General features: G+C 41.9%; 1 protein-coding gene across 2 annotated transcripts in view; it reads left to right on the forward strand.

Annotated features, from left to right (window-relative positions):
- The window catches only part of LOC129765433 (cholesterol transporter ABCA5-like), a 31938-nt gene that overhangs the window by 5507 nt on the left and 5981 nt on the right, over positions 1–20450 (forward strand). For both annotated transcript variants that reach the window (XR_008741433.1, XM_055765756.1), the window contains exons 6-11: positions 3967–6984; positions 7051–7237; positions 13070–13344; positions 13403–13543; positions 13599–14281; positions 14353–14693. Coding sequence is in view for 1 of the 2 variants with exons in the window: in XM_055765756.1 (XP_055621731.1) it covers positions 3967–6984; positions 7051–7237; positions 13070–13344; positions 13403–13543; positions 13599–14281; positions 14353–14693 (4645 nt within the window). In the remaining variant the exon portion in view is untranslated. The remainder of the gene's footprint in view (positions 1–3966; positions 6985–7050; positions 7238–13069; positions 13345–13402; positions 13544–13598; positions 14282–14352; positions 14694–20450) is intronic.

Here is a 20450-nt window from a genome sequence, read left to right on the forward strand (position 1 = left end):
AATACTCCGTAATTATTTTCAAGTCTTCGTTTGCCTCCGCTATTGCTGTAGACAAGTCATCATTCACCCAATAAATTGTAGAGTCATCGGCAAACAATTTCAATACACCTCTTGCTGTATGATATTTCATGCCATTAATATAGACAATAAACAACAAAGGACCTAACACACTACCTTGTGGAACACCTAAATCATTTAGTCTTCGATCCGATGTAGTATTTCCAAATCTAGTTCTTTGACTTCTATTATTCAAATAGCTTGTAAACCAATGCAAAACCACACCAACAATTCCTATGTTCTGTAATACTTGAAGAAGCTTCTGTCTATCAACAGTTTCAAAAGCTCTTTTGAAATCCAAGAACACAGCTACCGTGTATTTTCCATTCTCTATATTAGACTTCCATTTGCGTAATATTAAGTTTATCGCAGTCGCAGTAGAATGATTCTTTCGGAAGCCTGATTGTTCTGGAATCAAAATGCCTTTTCTGTTGATGAATTCCAGCAACTGCTTCTTCACACACAGCTCTAAAATTTTTTCTTGCAGTCTCAACATATTTATGGGTCTGTGTAGCTTTGCATCAGTAGTGTTTGTCACTTTCGGGATAGGTATTACTATCGATTCTTTCCACGGTTTTGGGACTACACCGCATCGAAGACTTTCATTTACGATTTTCAACAACATACCATTCATAACTAACGACGCGTCTCTAAACACTTGGGTTGACACATTTCCAATTCCTGATGTACGTTTCAAATTCTTTATTAATTCGTTGAGTTCATCATTTGTAACCAATGAGAAATTCCTCAAATGCGGATCGTCTTCAACTGACACTGACACTAACGCTGACAACTGACACACATTCGACACCAACACTGTTTGACATGGAGGAATGCTTTCATGTATTTCAATCACGCTATCAACAAAATACTCATTCAATCGATTTGCAATTTCTTGTTCGTCTGTTATTTCTATGTCATCAAAGTTCATTATATTCGGTTTCGTCGTCTTGGAATTCAGTAGTTTTTTAATTGTTTTCCATAATTTTCTTCCGTCATATTTATTTATTTCCAATTCTTCTTGAAACATTGTATTTTTTGCCTCTCTCAGCGCCCTCGAATATAGATTTCTAGCAGCAACATAATTATTCCAGTTTCGCGTTGTTCTATCTTGCCTATGCCACAATCTATCACGGCGACACTTTAGATTAGCCAGATGGTTGGAATACCAGCTGTTTACTGGATGTGTTGTAACGATTTTGATATCTATTAGTTGCGATACACTTTTTTCTAAGATTTCATCAAATGTTCTCGCTTCACCATGAATATCGCCTCCGACAGTAGAGGAAATAGACAAACTTTGTCTTAATAAATTGCAAAGACTCGCCTGATTATAACGAACCCATGATTTAACCGAAACATGCTCATTTTGAGTGTCTGGAACAAAATTGCTACCTGGTTTAACACAAATAGTCTTATGATCTGAAATTCTATAATCATGTAAAACGTTTGCCACGCAGTTTTCATGATTAGAAAAAACTAAATCAATCTTTGTGCTACTTAGTTGTGTTACTCGGGTGTCTTGTACAACGTACTGTTTCAAACCGCACACATCTGCCACTCGTCTCAACTCACGACTCTCGTACATACTGTTATAATTTATATTGAAATCACCACAAGTTTGCCACTAAAAGGAATACCACAGTTATTTGCGGAAGATACAGCACTATTCTACCCAAACCATAGTTTATCTTCCATTATTTCATGCATCAATGATGATTTGCAGGTACTCATGAGATATTTTGATACAAATTTGATTTCACTAAATCTATCAATGATCAAATACATAGTGTTCCATTCGCCGAGAAAAAAATGGTGTTCCTTCGTATGACAGCCTATCACTTGGGCCTGTAGTAATTGAAAAAGTACCCAGCTTCAAATACTTAGGATTGATATGGGATTTAATGCTTTCGAGGGGAAATCATATTGATCTTGAAGATCAGGAAGGTCGCATCTTTCTGTATCGGGTTAGTAAACTTATGATTCTGAATATCCTATTGACTTTTTATCATGGTTGTATTGATTCTCATTGCAGTATCTAATAATCGTTTGGGGTCATGCCTGTAAAGCCAAGGCTAAAAAAATTATAGGTATTGAAAAATAGATGCTTAAAAATTATTCTTAAGGCTGATTTAGACGATGCCAGTCAGCGCTCTAGTTGAAGTATCCAGTGAACAGAGAACAGACACTCTGTTCAAGTTATTTGTACCAGTATCGAACAAGTAATTGGCCTCTAACTGGAACAGAGTGTCTGTTCTCTATTCACTGGATACTTCAACTAGAGCGCTGACTGGCATCGTCTAAATCAGCCTTTAGTTTGCCGCAGTTGTATTCCTCTCTCCAACTGTATACGAGCGCGTCGTACAGAGTTCTCTCTTTAGGTGACCTGTGTAAGTTGTAGTCTTGCTTGTTTGTATACGACGTGATTAAAAATCAGAGTATACATTGTAACCTTATCCTAGCATCCACAAATCATCAGCACAATATTCGGTATGCACATAATCTAATGCGTTCAAGAACCTTTACAAATCTTGGAAAAATGCGGATTTCATATTTCGTTCCATCTGTGTATACTACTCTTCCGATCGGCTGGAAGCAAGCAAACCATTTGTCATGACAATTGTCATGCGAAAATGCGAAAACAGAATAGAAACTGAGAGAGGTTGGCGTCGACATCATGCCTCATACCGTATGTTTCTATTCTGTTTTCGCATTTACGCATGACAATTGTCATGACAAATGGTTTGATTGGCTGGAAGGGTTGAACAATCGACTTTTATTTAGAACCAGTTTCAAGAAGCATTATCTATATATACAAAAATGGAGTGATGTCTGTCTGTCTTTCTGTCTGTCTGATTCTCATGGACTCGGAAACTACTGAACCGATCGACATGAAAATTGGTATGTAGGGGTTTTTGGGGCCGGGGAAGGTTTTCGTGACAGATTGAGACCCCCCCCCCCCCCTTTCTGCATTACTCGAGAATTATTCAAGCTAATAAAACCAAATTTGGCATGTGGAGGTTTCAGGGTGCAATATATGTTTTTACGGTAGTGAGACACTCCAACCCCCTCTATGTTCGATGCAGTAAAGTAAATTTTCATTCATAATTTTTATTTCCAAAGCGCGTTAGTCGAACTGAGAATCTATTGCCATTTTCACATCACGCCAACGGAACACGAAGCTTAGTTCCGCAAATCCAAAATTCAATTGGATTTTTTTCAAACTTTCTCTCAAAGCTTTTCAAAAATTTCAGAATTTTTTGTCATCATAAAATTGATCTACGGAAAGTGACGAATTCAACAAAATAAAGACGGTTCGAATCGGGCCATCCCTTCCTCGGCTTTACCGCTTACCAACAAGAGATCAATTTCATGAGCACACACATCGAATGGATTAACATCGCTTATCATGATGTAATTGAAGAACATATGGGAATTCAATTCTCCGATTTTTACGACCTTCCTACAGAGTTTCCGAAATTTTTCCGATTTTACAAATACAGCAAAAAAAAAAGACGGCTCAAATTGGACCCTCTTTTCTTCGGGTTTTCCGCTAACCAACACATTTGACCTTCTATTTTATTTATATAGATTCTTCTTCTTGGATGGCACTAACGTTCCCAGTGGAACTTTTGCCTGAGCTGAGATTTCTATGCCGGATAAACACGCCTTGAATGTATTCTGGAGTGGCAAGCTCTAGAATACGCGTGACCACAGTGCAAGTCGGAAGAAATTTCTTTGACGTAAAATCCCCCGGCCAGAACGGGAATCGAACCCGAACCCCCGGCTTGATAATGTGGAACGCTAACCACTCGGCCACGGGAGCACATTTATATAGATCATATTATGTAATATGTCAGTACCTTCTCATATTTGAAATCTTTTTCTTTTTTTCTCCCGCGAACACAGACTGCTGGCATTCTGGGAAACTTTGCTGTCAACATCATGTCGCTGCTGTACTTCCTGCAGGTGTTCATCGATGACACGCACACCTCCGCCGCGCTCTGGACCGTTTCGTTGATTTCGCCGACGGGTTTCGCGCTGGCAATGGACAAGATTCTCGTGCTGGACATATCCGGGCAGGGTGTCACACTGAACAACCTCTGGACTGGACCGGGCATACCCATCGGTGGCTCGATTCTCATGCTGGTGGTGGACATCATACTGTACGCAGCGCTTGCGTTCTACTTCGACTGTGTCATCCCGTCGGATCATGGCACCAAGCAGCGTCCTTGCTTCTGTCTGAATCGACACTACTGGTGCAAGAAGAAAGTGCCAAAGGTGCCGCTGCTGAATGGCGAATCGGCCAATTCGTTCAACAATTTGGATGAACAAACGCGCGATGTGGAGCCGGTGTCGCGTGAGATGCGCGGCAAGGAAGCTATCCGGATAGTGGATCTGTACAAAACGTTCCACTCGTGCCGTAAGCCGGCTGTGAACGCCGTGAATGGCATCAATCTTACCATCTACGAGGGGCAGATAACGGCGATTCTTGGCCACAATGGTGCCGGAAAGAGCACCCTGTTCAACATTTTGACGGGGCTTACTTCGCCCACGTCCGGGACGGTTTATATCTTTGGGTATGATATTCGCGATCCGAATGATATGACGATGATCCGCCGGATGACGGGAGTCTGTCCCCAGCATGATATTTTGTTCGAAACGTTGACTCCCAAGGAGCATTTGTATTTCTTCGCTGCGGTTCGCGGCATTCCGCGCAATATGGTGGACAGTGAGGTGAAGAAAACGCTGCGGGACATAGATCTGTTCGATTCGGCGGAGAGCAGAGTGAAGTATTTGAGTGGAGGGCAGAAGCGGAAGCTTTCGGTGGGTATTGCGATTATAGGGGATCCGAAGATTATCATTTTGGACGAACCGACGGCGGGTGTTGATCCGTACTCGAGGCGTCACATGTGGTCGATTCTGCAGAATCGAAAACATGGGAAAGTTATACTGTTGACGACGCATTTTATGGATGAGGCGGATATTTTGGCCGAAAGGAAGGCGGTTGTTTCGAGGGGACGTTTGCGGTGTTGCGGATCGTCGTTGTTTCTGAAGAATAAGTTTGGAATTGGGTACCATCTGACGCTGGTGCTGGACACGATCGCTTGCGAGGATTCAATTACGAAGCTCGTCAATGAGCACGTGCCGAAGGCAGAGAAGGCGAGACGACATGGTCGGGAGCTCAGTTATATTTTGCCACACGATGCTGTTAATTCGTTTGTTTCGCTTTTTGACGATATTGAGAAGGAGATCCGAGGCAAGCAACTGAAGCTGGGGATATGCTCGTACGGTGTGTCAATGACGACGTTGGAGGAGGTGTTCCTACATCTGGAGACGCAGCGAGAGGAAGAGCAAAAGACGGGCACAGAAGAAGAGGAAGATAACGAGGATGTGAGCTACACCGTGGACAGCTTGAGTCGTAAGGTGATGAAGAATAGGACTTTGCCGAGAAGTTTATCGCTGCAAGAGCGAAGCAACAGCTATCAGTCGTTGAAGAACGATACTAAAAATCTGTTGGATGAGCAGAATGTTGAGAATAAGGCTTCGCTGCCGGACAATGGGTTGGATTTTGACACCATCATACCGATTAACGGTTTGACGAATGATGGGGATGCTGTTCAGAGTGAAAAGAATTCCGTAACTGCATCGCCCATTACCGTGAAGATTCAGAAGAAGAAGCCACACGGCAGACCCCGCAACGGAGTCAGCAAGAGCAATAAAAGCATTTACGAGGATCCTACGCATAACTCGTCGTCGGTTGTGAAGCTAAACAGTCAAAACAAGACCAACTGGATGGATCTGGACGACATCGAGTTGAACCCGTCTTGCTTTAACACCATTATAGCGTTACTGAAACTTAGAATTACAATACTCTTTCGGGACATTCAGCGCCTGTATCTGTTAATCATATTACCGCTAGCGTTTACCGCGTTAGGTCTATACTTGAATTCCATACAGGTAATTTCGCCAGTGATGCGTTCAATACTTCTAGACAACACAACGTATGGCAGCAATATTACTAAAATAGCAGTACATGATAATACCAATAGACTGTTTTCGCAACACTCACTTTATCACCACCATCAGCAGCAGCAGCAGCAGTTATCATCCCCATCACCGGTTTTACTGCACCAAAAACATCATCAGCATCAACACAGTGCCCAACAAATGTCCAAAGAATCATCATATCTGTATCATCGTTTCCTAGCCGAACTGAAGCAATCGTCAAATGTTACCGAGGAGTATAATGGTAACTTCTCGGTGCTGTTGGACATCGCGCCACATATGGCCGCATTCAATATCAACGCGATATCATGGTCAAACGTGTCAATAACCACTTTGTATAATGATACCACACAACATAGTCTACCAATAATCTTAAATTTAATTAGCAACACCATGTTGCGAATGTTTGTAGAACTGGGTTCGACGGGTAGCAGCAGCAGCAGCAGCAATAGTAATAATCAGCAGCCATCCCATCAGCGGCATCAACGTGGTGGTGGAGGAGGTGGCAATAAACAGTACGGATCCGCCGATTATGTCGACGAGATGCAAGCCGACGAGTCGTTCGATTCGATGTCGTCGATGAGTCCTTCCGTTGCGGGAGCTGGAGCCGAATCGCTGCTCAACATCGAGCTACGATCGCACCCCTTTCAGCAAACCGCTCAGCCACAGGAATTCAACATCGGAACCTTCTCGTCGGCACTGTTTGTGGGAATGATATTCGTGCTGATTCCGGTATCACTAGCTGTCGATATGGTGTACGATCGTGAGATGAAAGCGAAGAACCAGCTACGCGTGAATGGTCTCTCTTCGGCGCTGTATTTATCCGCTTACTTCATCGTTCTGTCCGGGCTGATGCTGCTGATATGTGCCGCACTGCTCGGCCTGGTGTTTCTGTTCGACATTCCATCTTTTAGACAGGTATGTTCGAATGTGAATCTCTCTCATATCCAAAAGGGGTGAATAATCTATCATTCTACATTTCAGCCACCCGCACTCGTTACGCTCGGTTTGCTGGTGTTCCTGTACTCTCCCGCGGGTATTCTCTGTTCCACTTGCTTCTCCTACTTCTTCGATCGCACGGATTCAGCCCAATCGATCCTTCCCAATATTCTGACATTCGTCGGACTGATTCCTTTTATTCTGGTGGTGTTTCTAGATATGTTAGGAATTGGTGAGTACTAAAAAAGGCGATAATCATAATCAATAACTATTTAACAGAGGTCGAAACTGCGATTGTCTTCTCTCTGGTCAACCCGATGTACATTTCGTACGCGGTGGTCTACCGGGTTTACATTGCCTGTTGGATGAGTTTTTTGCAGATTTACCTCACTTCTTGACTAGGCGAACCTACCCCCGGGCTTCTGAATGCCCTGCGGAATGCACGTATCTGCATGCTCGTGCTTTTTAGTCCAACATCGCCGCTATCTTTTGAAACAACGCCGATATCTTTTACCATTGGAGAGTAACCATCGTTTCAGTTTAAAAAATTTGCCCTTTTTGAACGTTGATATCTCCGGTAGGGGCAAGCATAAAAAATATCTTATAGGAGCAATTTGAAGGACTAACATTGTTGTTTATTATGTGAAAAAATTGGAGAAATACTATTTTTTGAACTTGCATAAACTTCATTTGAAGTTGCACATTTTTTCACATTTTTTTGAACTTTCTGATACCTGACTTAGGCGAAAGTGGTACAACTGGAAATTTGAACGGTTGTATCTCAGTAGTTATTCTTCCTTTCGATGTTTACACTCAAGCTAGTGTAAAACATGTGATTTTAAGTCATTTCATGTAAGCCAGTTTGGTAGAGATTGGTAAATTAATGCTTTGCTTTAATTTGATCGCCATATAGAAAAAAATGATCTGTCAAACTGCATTTAATAACAATAGCGCCCCTACGTATTGCTGCATGTTTATTTTCCTTTTTGGAACTCCCGCCTCCGCGGCGTCGTTGCTGGTGCCCTCCTCCACTGTAGTAAGTTCTTTCGTCACTACTACCCCTAGTTTTACGTCCTGGTTTTGGCCTTCACGACATCCGCCTTCAATGTCCGTCCCGATGCTTCTAAGCCCATCACCATCGGTGCGTAGTACTTGGGCAATCCCATCAACAGTAGCGAAATGACCCACCCGTCAGCCACTGAAATATTGATTTCCGCCAGCTTATGGCTTGTAGGCACCAGCGCATCTACACAAGCTTCCGTGCTGTCGTAGTTCTCAAGCCGTATCGCAGTAAGTCTTGTTGAAGCACTCAGCTATCTTCTGATATACGACGGTAGCTTTCGCCTATAAAAGGCTTTAGAATGTTGAAAAAATGTGAAAAAATAGTATGTCTCCAATATTTTCACAAAATAAACAACAATATTTGTCCTTCAAAATGCTGCTGTAAGATATTTTTATACCCTTATTTCTTTGATTTTTGGCCCACCCTAATTTCTATTGACACAAAAATGAGGGTATAACTGCAATGAGTAACTTTGCCTAAGAAAGTATAGCTCTAAAACCAGAAAAATGGGTCGAAAAGCTTATGTTCGTCCAATTGTTTATCGGTACTACTATGCATTGGTCGGTACTTGCAAATTTTGCGACCGTCGTTCTCCTCCAGATTTTGGTTCAGTGGAATAACGACATCGATGATCGTGGCGTGTCGGTCGCTGGTACTCCATAATAACTGGACGGTTGTGGTGGATCCGAGAGGTCGATCAGAACAGTGCGATCCCAGTACAGCGGTCATTTTTCAGAACAGATGTTTTGTCAATTTCCAGGACAGTTGCAAACGGTTATTTTCCAGGACATGTGATTTGGTACGTTTGGTACGTTGTCTTCCAAATACATCACATTGGAGCGCCAGTTGTCGATGAATAATGAGGGTCACGTTGTTGTGGCGCTCGGCGTTGGCTGCGTTGGTCAAAACCCATAATGTGCTCAATGTTTTCACCTGGTTAATGGCACATCCGGTTAATGTCATCAACGGATTGATGCCAAACGTAGCGCCTGCAGTTTCTTGTTGACGTTATCCTGTCCTAGATGGATATCATATCGGCTTTTACAACTAAAAATAGTTCACCACGCGTTAGCCACAGATTAGATGCGACCTTGTCGACGTGTGGTCGGTCCAGTTGAGGGGGTGGGCACCATACATTGATTTCTGCTTCCAAGTTGCAATTTTCTCCTCCACTTTCTGCAGATTACAGTTGAGCTGGTACTGCGCTCGTGTCAAGTGCAGAGCGCAGTATCCTCTGTCAGTGGCGCAGACAACCTGGTATAGCGCGTTCGAGTGCTTCGCGTAGTGGTCGTACCTGGGCAACACACAGTGCGGAAATGTGGACGATTCCCAGTCCTCCTTCTTTGTGTGGTAGTGATACTCTCTCCAGTGCCGATTGAGGATGATGCACTCCGGTCTTTTTGAATGCTTCCCTCATCCTCCTCTCAAGATCTTCTGGGTAAGTTTCGCCCCCTTGACTACTCCAAAACTGAAGTTCAGCAGGATACCGCGAAAGAGTTGATCGCGTGTGCATTGCTCCCCGTGTTCAATATTCACCTGAAATCTGAAATGAAATTTATGTACAAATGTAAATAGAAACACAAGAGAGAACAAAATAGTTGACAAATCAAAACGAACTACGTTGGATTAACGAATTACAAACGGAAAGTACTGAGAAATAAATTTTTATTAAAAATCGAAAGAAAATAGTTGGAAGTTATGAAAGTTTCAAGTGGAGAAAATTCATAGAAAGAAGGTGCCGCTAGTGAATGATTAGATTCGCGGCAATCAGTGCTTGTACACCCCGTGTTGAGGAAAGTCTTCAGGACACAGTTCACTCGATTCAGTACTTGTCTCTCAGCTCCGTCTTGATGTCGGAGTGGCGTATCCCCGTCAGCTGTCGGAATTCGAGATATTTATGAAATTCGCCACGAACCATGTGCCTTACTAACTCGTCGTCGTACACCTCGTAATCTCCGGATTTTTTGAGCTGTTCTTTCAACAGAAGCACACAGCGACACTTGTCAAGGCCGAATACATGCAGATGTCCCCGCTTATGTCTTCGACAACCGGACAGCTACACCTAGACGCTGACATGAATCCGTGTAAACCTTAAGATCGTCCATGTTTAAGGCATGGGTCACTTTTTTCGTGGGCGCTGTCGCCATATCTTATCTTATAGTCACAAACGTTTTTCTTGAGCATCCTACTGAGAAGGCTCAGTGCCAGACAAAACCCAAATGGGTTCAAAGAGTCTTCTTGGAACATTCCCCTCTTTATCTGCAGCGTTCTAGACTGCAACACATTTTCTCCATCACTAAAGTGCAGAGATGTACTCCACTGCCTCATCGTATGCTGCAGGAACCTAACGGCGACGAGATCAAAATATCGGACGAGAAACGAGTGGGGCATGGATTCATAATAGTCGATGGAGGCCATATTTCCGCTGATTGTATACCGCTTGTCCGACTATAGGTGCATCGATGATGGCCTGGTATTTGCAGTCATGTATATTGCTCCTGCATGCTGCTCCTCTGCGATGATGTGATGTTGTTCGCAAAGAGCAAAAACTTTGGCGGTTATGATGCTGCTTAGTATTCTGTACAGGTTTGGTAGGCATTTTATCGGTCTGTTCTATGATGGGTTCAATGTGTTGCTGTCTTTCTGGAGGAGGAAGGTGACGCCACAGGTTGCGAATTCAGGTAGATTGTGTGGTTCACGGCACCTTGTTGGAGCTTCCAACTTTGATCACTTTCTGGATACTGGGTTCGCCGGTGAGTTGCGTGAGCTCGTTGTTCATTCTTCGCCTCCATACACCGTCCTCCTTGACACACGAAGATGATTCTCTGCACACATCGTTCAGAGACTCCGAGTGCTCGTAAATCCTTTTCGAGTATTGTTTACGTTTCGTGCTCGAAGAGGAGAACCGGTCTTATGAGGGTTTTGTACAGGGAACATTTCGCACGATTGCTAAGTCTGTTTGATCTCAAGTGTTTGTGGAGACCATAGTAGTTACGACTCCCATTGATAATACGTCTCTGAATCTTGCGGCTGGTATCATTGTCAGACGTTACCATTGAGCCAAGGTAGACAAATTGGTCTTCTCCGAACTAATCGCCGTCGATCACTACACTACTATCTAATCGGGTCCTGTCGTGTTCGGATCCGGAAACCAGCATGTATTTGATTTGAGACGCATTAATTCTCAGTCCAACTTCCTGGGGAAGTAGTTTTCGTCAATGATTCTCCATAACTCTTTTCGTATTATTGAATCATATGCGGCTTTGAAGTCGATGAATAGATGGTGCGTTGGGACTTTGTTCTCACGGCTATTCTGAAGAATCTGCCGCAAGGTGAAGATCTGATTAGTAGAAGGCCGACCTTCGAAGAAGCCGGCCTGATAACCTCCCACCAATCTGTTTGTCAGTGGACATATACAATGGAAGATGATTTGGGAAAGCACTTTGTATGCAGCATTCAGGACGGTGATTGTAAGAAAGTTTTCACAGTCTAGTTTGTTGCCTTTCTTGAGGATAGGGCAAATAACCCCATCTTTCCACTCCTCCGGTAGCTTTTCTGTTTCCCAAATTCTGACAATCAGTTGATGCAGACAATTAACCAACTTTTCCGAGTCCATCTTGAGAAGTTCTGCTCCGATACCATCTTTTCCAGTTGGTTTATTGTTCTTAAGCTGTTTGATGGCACTCTTAACTTCACCTTTCGTTGGGGGTGGTACATCTCCATTATTTACTGCATCAACGTAATCGCTTCCATCGTTATCTTGGTCCTCTGCCTGTACGTCATTCCGGTGTTCATCGAAGCGCTGTTTCCACCATCAGTAGAACACAGTTATTTATGAAAAATGCAAATCCAAAATGGCCGCCACCAAAAAAGGGCGGATTAAACATTTTCTCAAAACCGAATCAATATATAAAATGAAAGGTCTTGACTAGTAGAACACAGTAATTCATTAGGAATACAAATCAAAAATGGCCACCACAACAAAATGGCGATATATATATAAATTTTTTGCTCCAAAACCACATCAATATGGGTTTCAAATAAAAGGGCTTGACTATTAGAGCACAGTTATAGACGCCACCACAAAATGGCGGAGTACATATTTTCTCAAACCCCCATCAAAATGGATATCAAAAAAAGGGGCTTGACCAGTAGCCAATTAATTTTTTAAACGTCATTAAACCTTTATCTCTGCTGTCATTATAATACTGCGCATTCTATTATTTTGAAAAACCCAATTTGGCCGCCGCTATAAAATGGCTGATTTCATATTAGTGTATCAAATGAATGAACTTGACTTGGAGAACAAACTACATCATAAACAACATAAATTCAGAAAGTTCGCCGGCACAATATGGTGAAATGATTTGACTAATAGAATACAGTACATCATGAAAACATTCCGAAAAAATTGGCAAAAATCGAAAATTTTTAAAAATTGTGAAATGTTTATATTGTAGAGTGGAGGCGATCTGGCGTAGTGGTAATATCCATGCCTCTCACGCTAAAGGTCACGAGTTCAATTCTCACTCCCGACATTCTTCCAAAAATGGAAGTAGAAGTGACGAACCAGCCAAATGAGTTAAAAGTCACTATAATACAGATAAAAAAAAAAAAAAAAATTATATTGTAGAAAAATATACGAATGATACAGATAATATACTAAAACTAGGAAATAGAAAAAAATTCAAAAAACTTTTTAAGTTAAACGGGCCTTTAATCTAGGGCATTGACGAAACTAAAATGAAATTAAACAGAATACTAATTTGATACGAAAAAGTTAATTCTCATTCATAATTCTAATTTTGAAAACGTGTTCATTCCCCTTAAAATCATTTATTCTTTGTCGCTCCCCTAAATTAGTAATCGGAATAATGCCGTCAACGCGGATTACTCTCTGATATAAATACATACAACAATTACGTTCATATCTCTTCATGTTTAGTACTTTTAACAAACATATTGTATTGCATTGATCATTGATCAATAACTATTCCACAGAGGTTAAAGCTGCGATTGCCTTACATTACGTCTTCTCTCTGATTAACCCGATGTACATTCCGTATGCGGCGGTCTACTTTGTCGACCGGGTTTACATTGCCTGCCGGCTGAGTTCGGCTTGTGCGGAACTATCGATGGCTCACTACATGACCGAGGAGATGATCGTTATGGCGTGCGGTTGCCTGCTACACATACCTATTTGGGCCTTCTGTCTGCGGGTGTCCGATATAATGAAGAGCGGAGGTCGGATGCGTGATTTATTCCATCGCACAGCGGTAAGGCGCAATTTGGACCTAAACGATTGAAATCACTGAACAGACTATAATGTTTCAGAGCGACGAAGATACACTGACCGAGGAGCAATGCATTGGAGGCGAGTACGAGGACGAAGACGTTCGGAACGAACGTGCGAAAATATTCCGATTAACAACTCAGGAGATGAACAGCCAAATACAACCTGTGGTGTTGGTGAAGGTAAATGCCCATTTTTATCATACACACTAACATCATCAATTGAACCATCCCTCAGAGCCTCCGGAAGGAGTTTTCCCAGGAATCCCTGTGTGGGAGCAGTTCTTCGTCCTGCTGTTGCTGCGTTGACGATGAGCCGCCACGGAAGAAGGTATCGGTGCGTTCGTTATCATTCGCAGTGGACGCAGGAGAAGTGCTCGGGTTACTCGGTCATAATGGAGCAGGCAAAACTACTACCATGAAGATTATGACCGGAGAGACTGCCCCAACGAGGGGGACGGTCCGTGTCGCCGGTCACAGTATTACCATCAATCAGGACGATGCATTCAAGACGCTCGGATACTGCCCGCAGCACGATGCACTGTGGAAAAATATCACCGTTCGGGAGCATCTTGAGTTGTACGCACGTATCCGTGGTGTGTCGCGGAAGGATTTGAACCGTTTAGTGACCACCTATCTCACCGGGTTGCACATAAGCGAACATGCCAATAAACACACCCAGCACTGCTCCGGTGGAACCCGGAGAAAGTTAAGTTATGCTATGGCAATGGTAGGAGCACCCAAGGTGGTTCTGTTAGACGAGCCGTCAACGGGAATGGATCCAAAATCGAAACGATTTTTGTGGGACACTATTCTGGCCAGCTTCCACGGTAAGCGCTGTGCCATGCTAACCACTCACTCGATGGAGGAAGCGGATGCACTGTGTTCGCGCGTTGGCATCATGGTGAAGGGCGAATTGAGGTACCTTATACCCTTGCATTGCAGAACCTTCCATGAAATATGTGTTTTAATTATAATCGTCCCTTATTAAGGTGCCTTGGATCGACACAGCATCTGAAGAATCTGTACGGGGCCGGTTACACGCTCGAGATCAAGCTGAAGCACATCGAGAGTGTGTACAGCGAGACACCGATCGAGAGTCAACCCAGCAGCAGCCAGGAGCAGCTCCAGCTGGATCAGAGTGCGGACCATATTGCCGCGACGCCGGTCATCAGCAACTGCATCGACAACCGGTCGATGGCACTGCGCAATTTTGTGACTGATCTCTTCCCCAGTGCCACGTTGGAGGAGAGCTTCGCCGACCGGCTGGTCTACTCGGTGCCACAGCAGGCGGTCAGTTCGCTAGCGGAGTGCTTCTCCCGTCTCGAGAAAGGTGAGTGCTTGGTTGGTAGTATGAAAGAAGTTTGTTACCTTTCGATGGGTTTGTTACGATCATTTTGTAATCAACATTTATTTATTTAATTGTTATCAATAGGCAGTATTTTGCCCTAAAGATATTAATGGAAATTTCGAATTTCTACAATAGAACATTGCCGAACCACATTTCTCGAATAATTAATCTAATAATTAATAATAATTAATAGTTTATAATTAATAAAAATAATTAATCGATACCAGTTACTACTCTGTTGAACAGACGTTGAAGACCTAACAGTGCTGAATTGTATCCATGGTTGGTACGACTGAAAGGAACTCGGAACATAAATAAAGCGCGATTAACATCCCTTCGCACGTGTAGCGTATCAGGACCCATTAGTTGGCACCGACATCCATAGCTAGATAGCTGATGTGGGTTACTCTTAGAGCGAATCGAACGAATCGCTTTTGTACGGCTTCAATCTTGTCGACTCCGTTCAGATAGTGCAGATTCCAAGTTACTGGACAGTATTCCAGGCTTGAGCGAACTAAAGCACTTAACATAGATTTAAGACAGTGTCGGTGAAATCTCTCGCAGTGCGTTTGCAGTTTAAATACAGGATCTTGGACCTCTACGCAGTCGAGTTTAGTTAGCGGAGCATCATCGAGTGAATAGTTGTAACGAAAAGGATTTTTTCTTCTTGTAAAAGTGATCGTGGAACATTTGCTTGCATTCAACGTCAAAAAATAACTTCATATCATCAGCGAATTAAAGATGAAGGCACTCCAACACGAAATTTATGTCATTGAAATACATAAGAAAAATCAGAGGGCCGAGATGATTCCCCCGAGCCTGATGTAACAGAGAATTCTGCGGAGAAGCACTCCCCAATTTTAACCGTGAGAGAGCGACCGATCAAGTATGACGTGAGTCTATGTAAAACATTGCCCCTGAAACCTAGTTTGTCTGATTTGCCCACTATAATCGCATATCACGCATATCACTGCTCCCGTGGCCGAGTGGTTAGCGTCATAACTAATATGCCGGGTGTTCGGGTTCGATTCCCTTTCTGGTCGGGGGAATTTTTCGTCAAAGAAATTTCCTCCGACTTGCACTGTGATCACGCGTATTCTAGAGCTTGCCACTCAGAATGCATTCAAGGCGTGTTATTTGGCATAGAAATCTCAACTAAGTACTAATAAAAATGACGCTAGTAATACTACGTTGAGACGGCGAAGTTCCTCTAGGAACGTTAGTGCCATTGAAGAAGAAGAAGAAGAATCGCATATCACACTGTTCGTCGAAAGTGATTGACAAGTCGGTGTAAATGGCATCCGTTTGGGTGACACCACTGGATATCCCATCTGCAATATATGTCGTGAACGATACGAATCGTCGCAAAGTTCGGTAATGAGTTTTTTTTTCGAGAATCTCACCAGAAGTGGACGAAAACCTGGACCAAGTAATCCCGAATTGATCCGAAAAGTTGTAAATTACAGTTGAACCTCGTTCATCTGCAGTGCAGTTTATTCGCGATAGCGAAATTTATAGCAATGTTATAGAGCTTCCCGAAATTTGTCAGTCAGAGATAGGTACTTGCTCTCTCATTTTGATCATGGCCTACACTTCCGCGAATAATCGGGTTTCTACTGTATATTCAGAAAAACAGGTCTGCATCTATTCGTGATTTGGCCAAGAAGTTCAAAACCAGTGTTGAGATAATTCAGCGGATTAAACAGAGACATGGTCTAAAGACCTATAAAAGTGGCCAAACAAACACCGGAGCAGCAAAGATCGCGCTAAAACACGAGCTCGAAACCTATATGAGCGTATTTTGAACAATCCCCACCAGTGCATTCTCGTGGATGACGAAACATACGTCAAAGAAGATTACATAATGCTACCGGGACCATAATTCTATACCAAATCGATTGGAGAGAGTGTACCATTAGCGGATACGCCTGTTGCGATGGAAAAATTCGGCCAAAAAGTGCTCGTTTGGCAAGCAATTTGCACGTGTGGCATGCGATCGTCAACTTTTTTCACGAAAGGGACTATAAATGTTCAAGTTTATGTGGAAGGATGCTTCAAGAAGAGATTGCTTCCACTTCCACTTCCACGAGGTCCTCCTCTATTCTGGCCGGATTTGGCATCGACACATTATGCCAAATCCACCCTACAATGGTTTTTGGAAAACAACATCATGTTCGTCAAAAAAGACCTCGACCCACCTAACTGTCCCCAGCTGCGGTCGATTGAAAGTTACTGGGCAATTGTCGAGGCCAAGTTCAAGAAGGAAGGTACAGTGTCTAAAAATATGTCAGAATTGAAGAAGATTTGGTCTGCAGCGTCCAGAAAGTGCACAAAGACTGCTGTGCAGGATTTGATGAGTGGAGCTAAACCTATGGTTCGATTATTTTTTAGAAATCAACATATTCTTTAATAAAATTTACTTTTGTACACATTTTCTGAACGTTTTCAGTTTCATTTTGATGTTCGAAAGTTTTAAACTACTTTTCGAAACACTCCTTAAATATTGGTTTGTGCAGAAACCGTCCCGATGTTTAGGAGAAAATCAAAAGAATTATTTTTATAAGTTAGACATATACTTATTCAAAAATATGTGCCATCTTTTGCCATCTTGAACGCAGCTTGAAAATTCCATCCTCCGCAAACTTTTTTGCTTTCTCATTAGTAGACCGTTACAGTGCTTTTATGCCCTTCTAAGAGTTCAAATTCTGCTCTAGAAGACATTAGTTCATTTGCACTCGAAAACTCGAATGATTCTGACATTGCATTTCTATTATTTTGGGCCTATACTATACAATAGATTAAACTAGATCTTTCAAACGACCACTTCACAAATCGAAGGTTTTCCGGTTACATACTTTTTCAACAATTAGTTTTATGGATATGGTTTGGTATTATTGGTATTAATTTTGAAGGAGAATGGAAAAAATTAGATGCTTTACAGTTCGTGATCGGAAATAATTGCCCTGGAAAACAATTACAACAGGTTGTTTCTGTTGTAATTGTTTTCCAGGGCAATTATTTCCGGATTAGGTAAACATAAAATTTTTTAGTGAGGGCATGTTGAGAAAAAAGTTTTTTCGTTGCTTTCAATTCATTGTTTGGCCTATTGCGTGTACGTGTTATCGTGATTGTTTGTATGATTGATTGTTAGTGAAAATCGCTGCTGATTTTTTTTCCTTGAATGAACATTATGAAATATGATCTTACATGGAACTTGTGTGTTGTCCAAAAAGAGAATATGAAAAATTGCACATATTTGGTGCGCATCAAATTATTACATAAATTTTTGTCGACCGATTTTTACATACAGTTTGCGACTTTTAAAGAAGCAGCTTATCTTTCCCCACTAAATTTCAAAAATATAAATCCCTTACGCACGCTATTCAATCCAACGATATCAATTAATAGCTGTCTATTGATGTTGGGTTCCAGCTAACAGTTTATGTTGTTCTTAATACCAATGAACGAAAGAGCGAAAGAACGGTTCAAAAGAACTGATTTTCTTGGGGGTCTTCGTAGCCACTTGGTTACGCGTTCGCTTACCAAGCGATCGATCGTGAGTTCAAACTCAGGGCCCTCAATTGACCATCTTTGTGTTGTTATAGAATAACTACGTCCACGCAACCATCATCAGAGATGGAAATCGATCCACGGTCGAAATAAGATCGATTCATCCATGCAACTGCCCTGCTCTGCAAGACACATCGGGCTGCTGTTCTATAAATAGACCAACAATGATCAATCAACTGTCTCCGCTGTTCCGGTCTGCTGAACAATGGAAGAACAGAAAGAATTCTGGCAGCATCGTAAAACAAATACTGATCATAACAAACGAACATGTGTTGGAAATTGCATATATTTAAGCGTTTCTGAAATGTTTCCCAAAGGAAAATATCAGGGACACAAACCAAAACAAAATAATTCTCTGAAGATATACAACAAGTGAACCAAACAACTCGAAAACTTCTGAGACTTACATCGATAGCTATCACTCGCTCGGTGCTATCGAATTGCTCGATTTCTATAATAGTAAAATAGAGCTAACGAGCAAAACTCTCATCGCCTCGATATCTATAATAGGGCCCAATGATGAAAGGCAGTAAAGGCATTGGGCCCTATTATAGAAATCGAATCGAGGATTCGATACAATCAGTATCACTATCACACCGAGTAGAATCTGGAATTATAGAAATCGAGGAAAACAGCTCGATTCGTTACTCTGCTCGAATGTCAGTGGCCGTGCTGAAATATTTTGAAACGAATTTGAAATGTTTCACAAAGCACCATAGAAAGGATGCCAAATCTTTTTTTGAGACATCTGCTATGAAAATTATAAATATCTATATTTCCAAAAGTGTTAATATGGTTATGTTTTGGAGAAAACTGATATTCCCTCAACGAATGAAGCTTAATAGACGTAATGCATTCATGGGTGTGTAATAAAAACGACATCATGGAATAAATTGCTTTACAAAAAATATAATTATTAGAAAATGAACTTTTTCATGTATTTTCACAACTGCAATCTATGGAATTCCGTAAGGAGTCACGCATGAATCCCACTTTTCTTGACAAAATATTTTGACGTGGGACTACGTCTAACCGGAGTATATGGGGGATAAAATGAAAACCTAAACACAGAACGTGCAGGAAAAAATGAAAGATTCCGAATGCTTATAACTCGAACAATTCTTACTGGATCGGAAAGATGTTTCCATCAAATGATAAGGGATATTTATACGCTTTTATCGCAATTAATAAAATATTATTTTTCATTAGATAAACAATTGAATAACTGTAAAATGTTAAGCGTTATCTAAACGCCCTTACTGCCTCATTTTGATTGGCCCGATCTACAGTTTCCCTAACACAACCATCAAAACCAAGCAGCCCTGGGGGAAATCGGCATTGCGAATACATGAAAGTATGGGGACTTTTGTTCTCACCAAAATGTGTTCCCAGACTTCAAAACCAAGGAGCGTTGCAGATTTTTTTTTTCTTTATTTTTGAGACTTTCAGCCTCCTGGGCTGGTTCGTCTCAGGGAGCGTTGCAGAGATCGGCATTGCATATACATGAAAGTCGGGGGTATTTTTATTCCCGATTGAAATGGGTTTCCCTAACACAGACTTTAAATCCAAGGAGCGTGGGGAAATTGGCATTCCAAATACATGTAAGTCGGGGGCCTTTTTGTTCCGACTAAAATGTATTTGCCTAACACAGACTTCAAAACCAAGATGTCTGGGCTCTGCAAATAAATGCAAACTTCGAGTACTTTTGTACTTGTCTCCTAAACTTAGGAACCTGGGAAAATCATACAGACACTAGAGACGAATAAACTTTCAAGTTTAAAGCCTCTATAGTATAAAAAGTAGAAGTTGAAGCTGTTGATTCATGCAAGCCGAGGGTACTTCTGCAAGTGTTTTCCTAACACGAATTACAAAAGCGGGTACGAACAAAACGCGTTGACTCGGTTATCCATTATTGAATTTAAGCATACCATTATACGGTTATCCATGCTCACTGAATTTCTACGCATACCATTTGATGATTAGGCAAAATGTTGTTAACCATTTGCTGCGATAACGCCTTTTGATTAAGAAATACACCCATACCTCGCTTTACGGCCTAGATTCGTTCCACGAAACTTGGCCGCAAAGCGAAAAGTCGTTTAAAGAATCAATTATTCTAATACAAATTCATACAAATTCAATACGACTGGTTCCAAATTTCTTGAATAT

This window comes from Toxorhynchites rutilus, chromosome 2, assembly GCF_029784135.1.
Source record: "Toxorhynchites rutilus septentrionalis strain SRP chromosome 2, ASM2978413v1, whole genome shotgun sequence".
Lineage (NCBI taxonomy): Eukaryota > Metazoa > Arthropoda > Insecta > Diptera > Culicidae > Toxorhynchites > Toxorhynchites rutilus.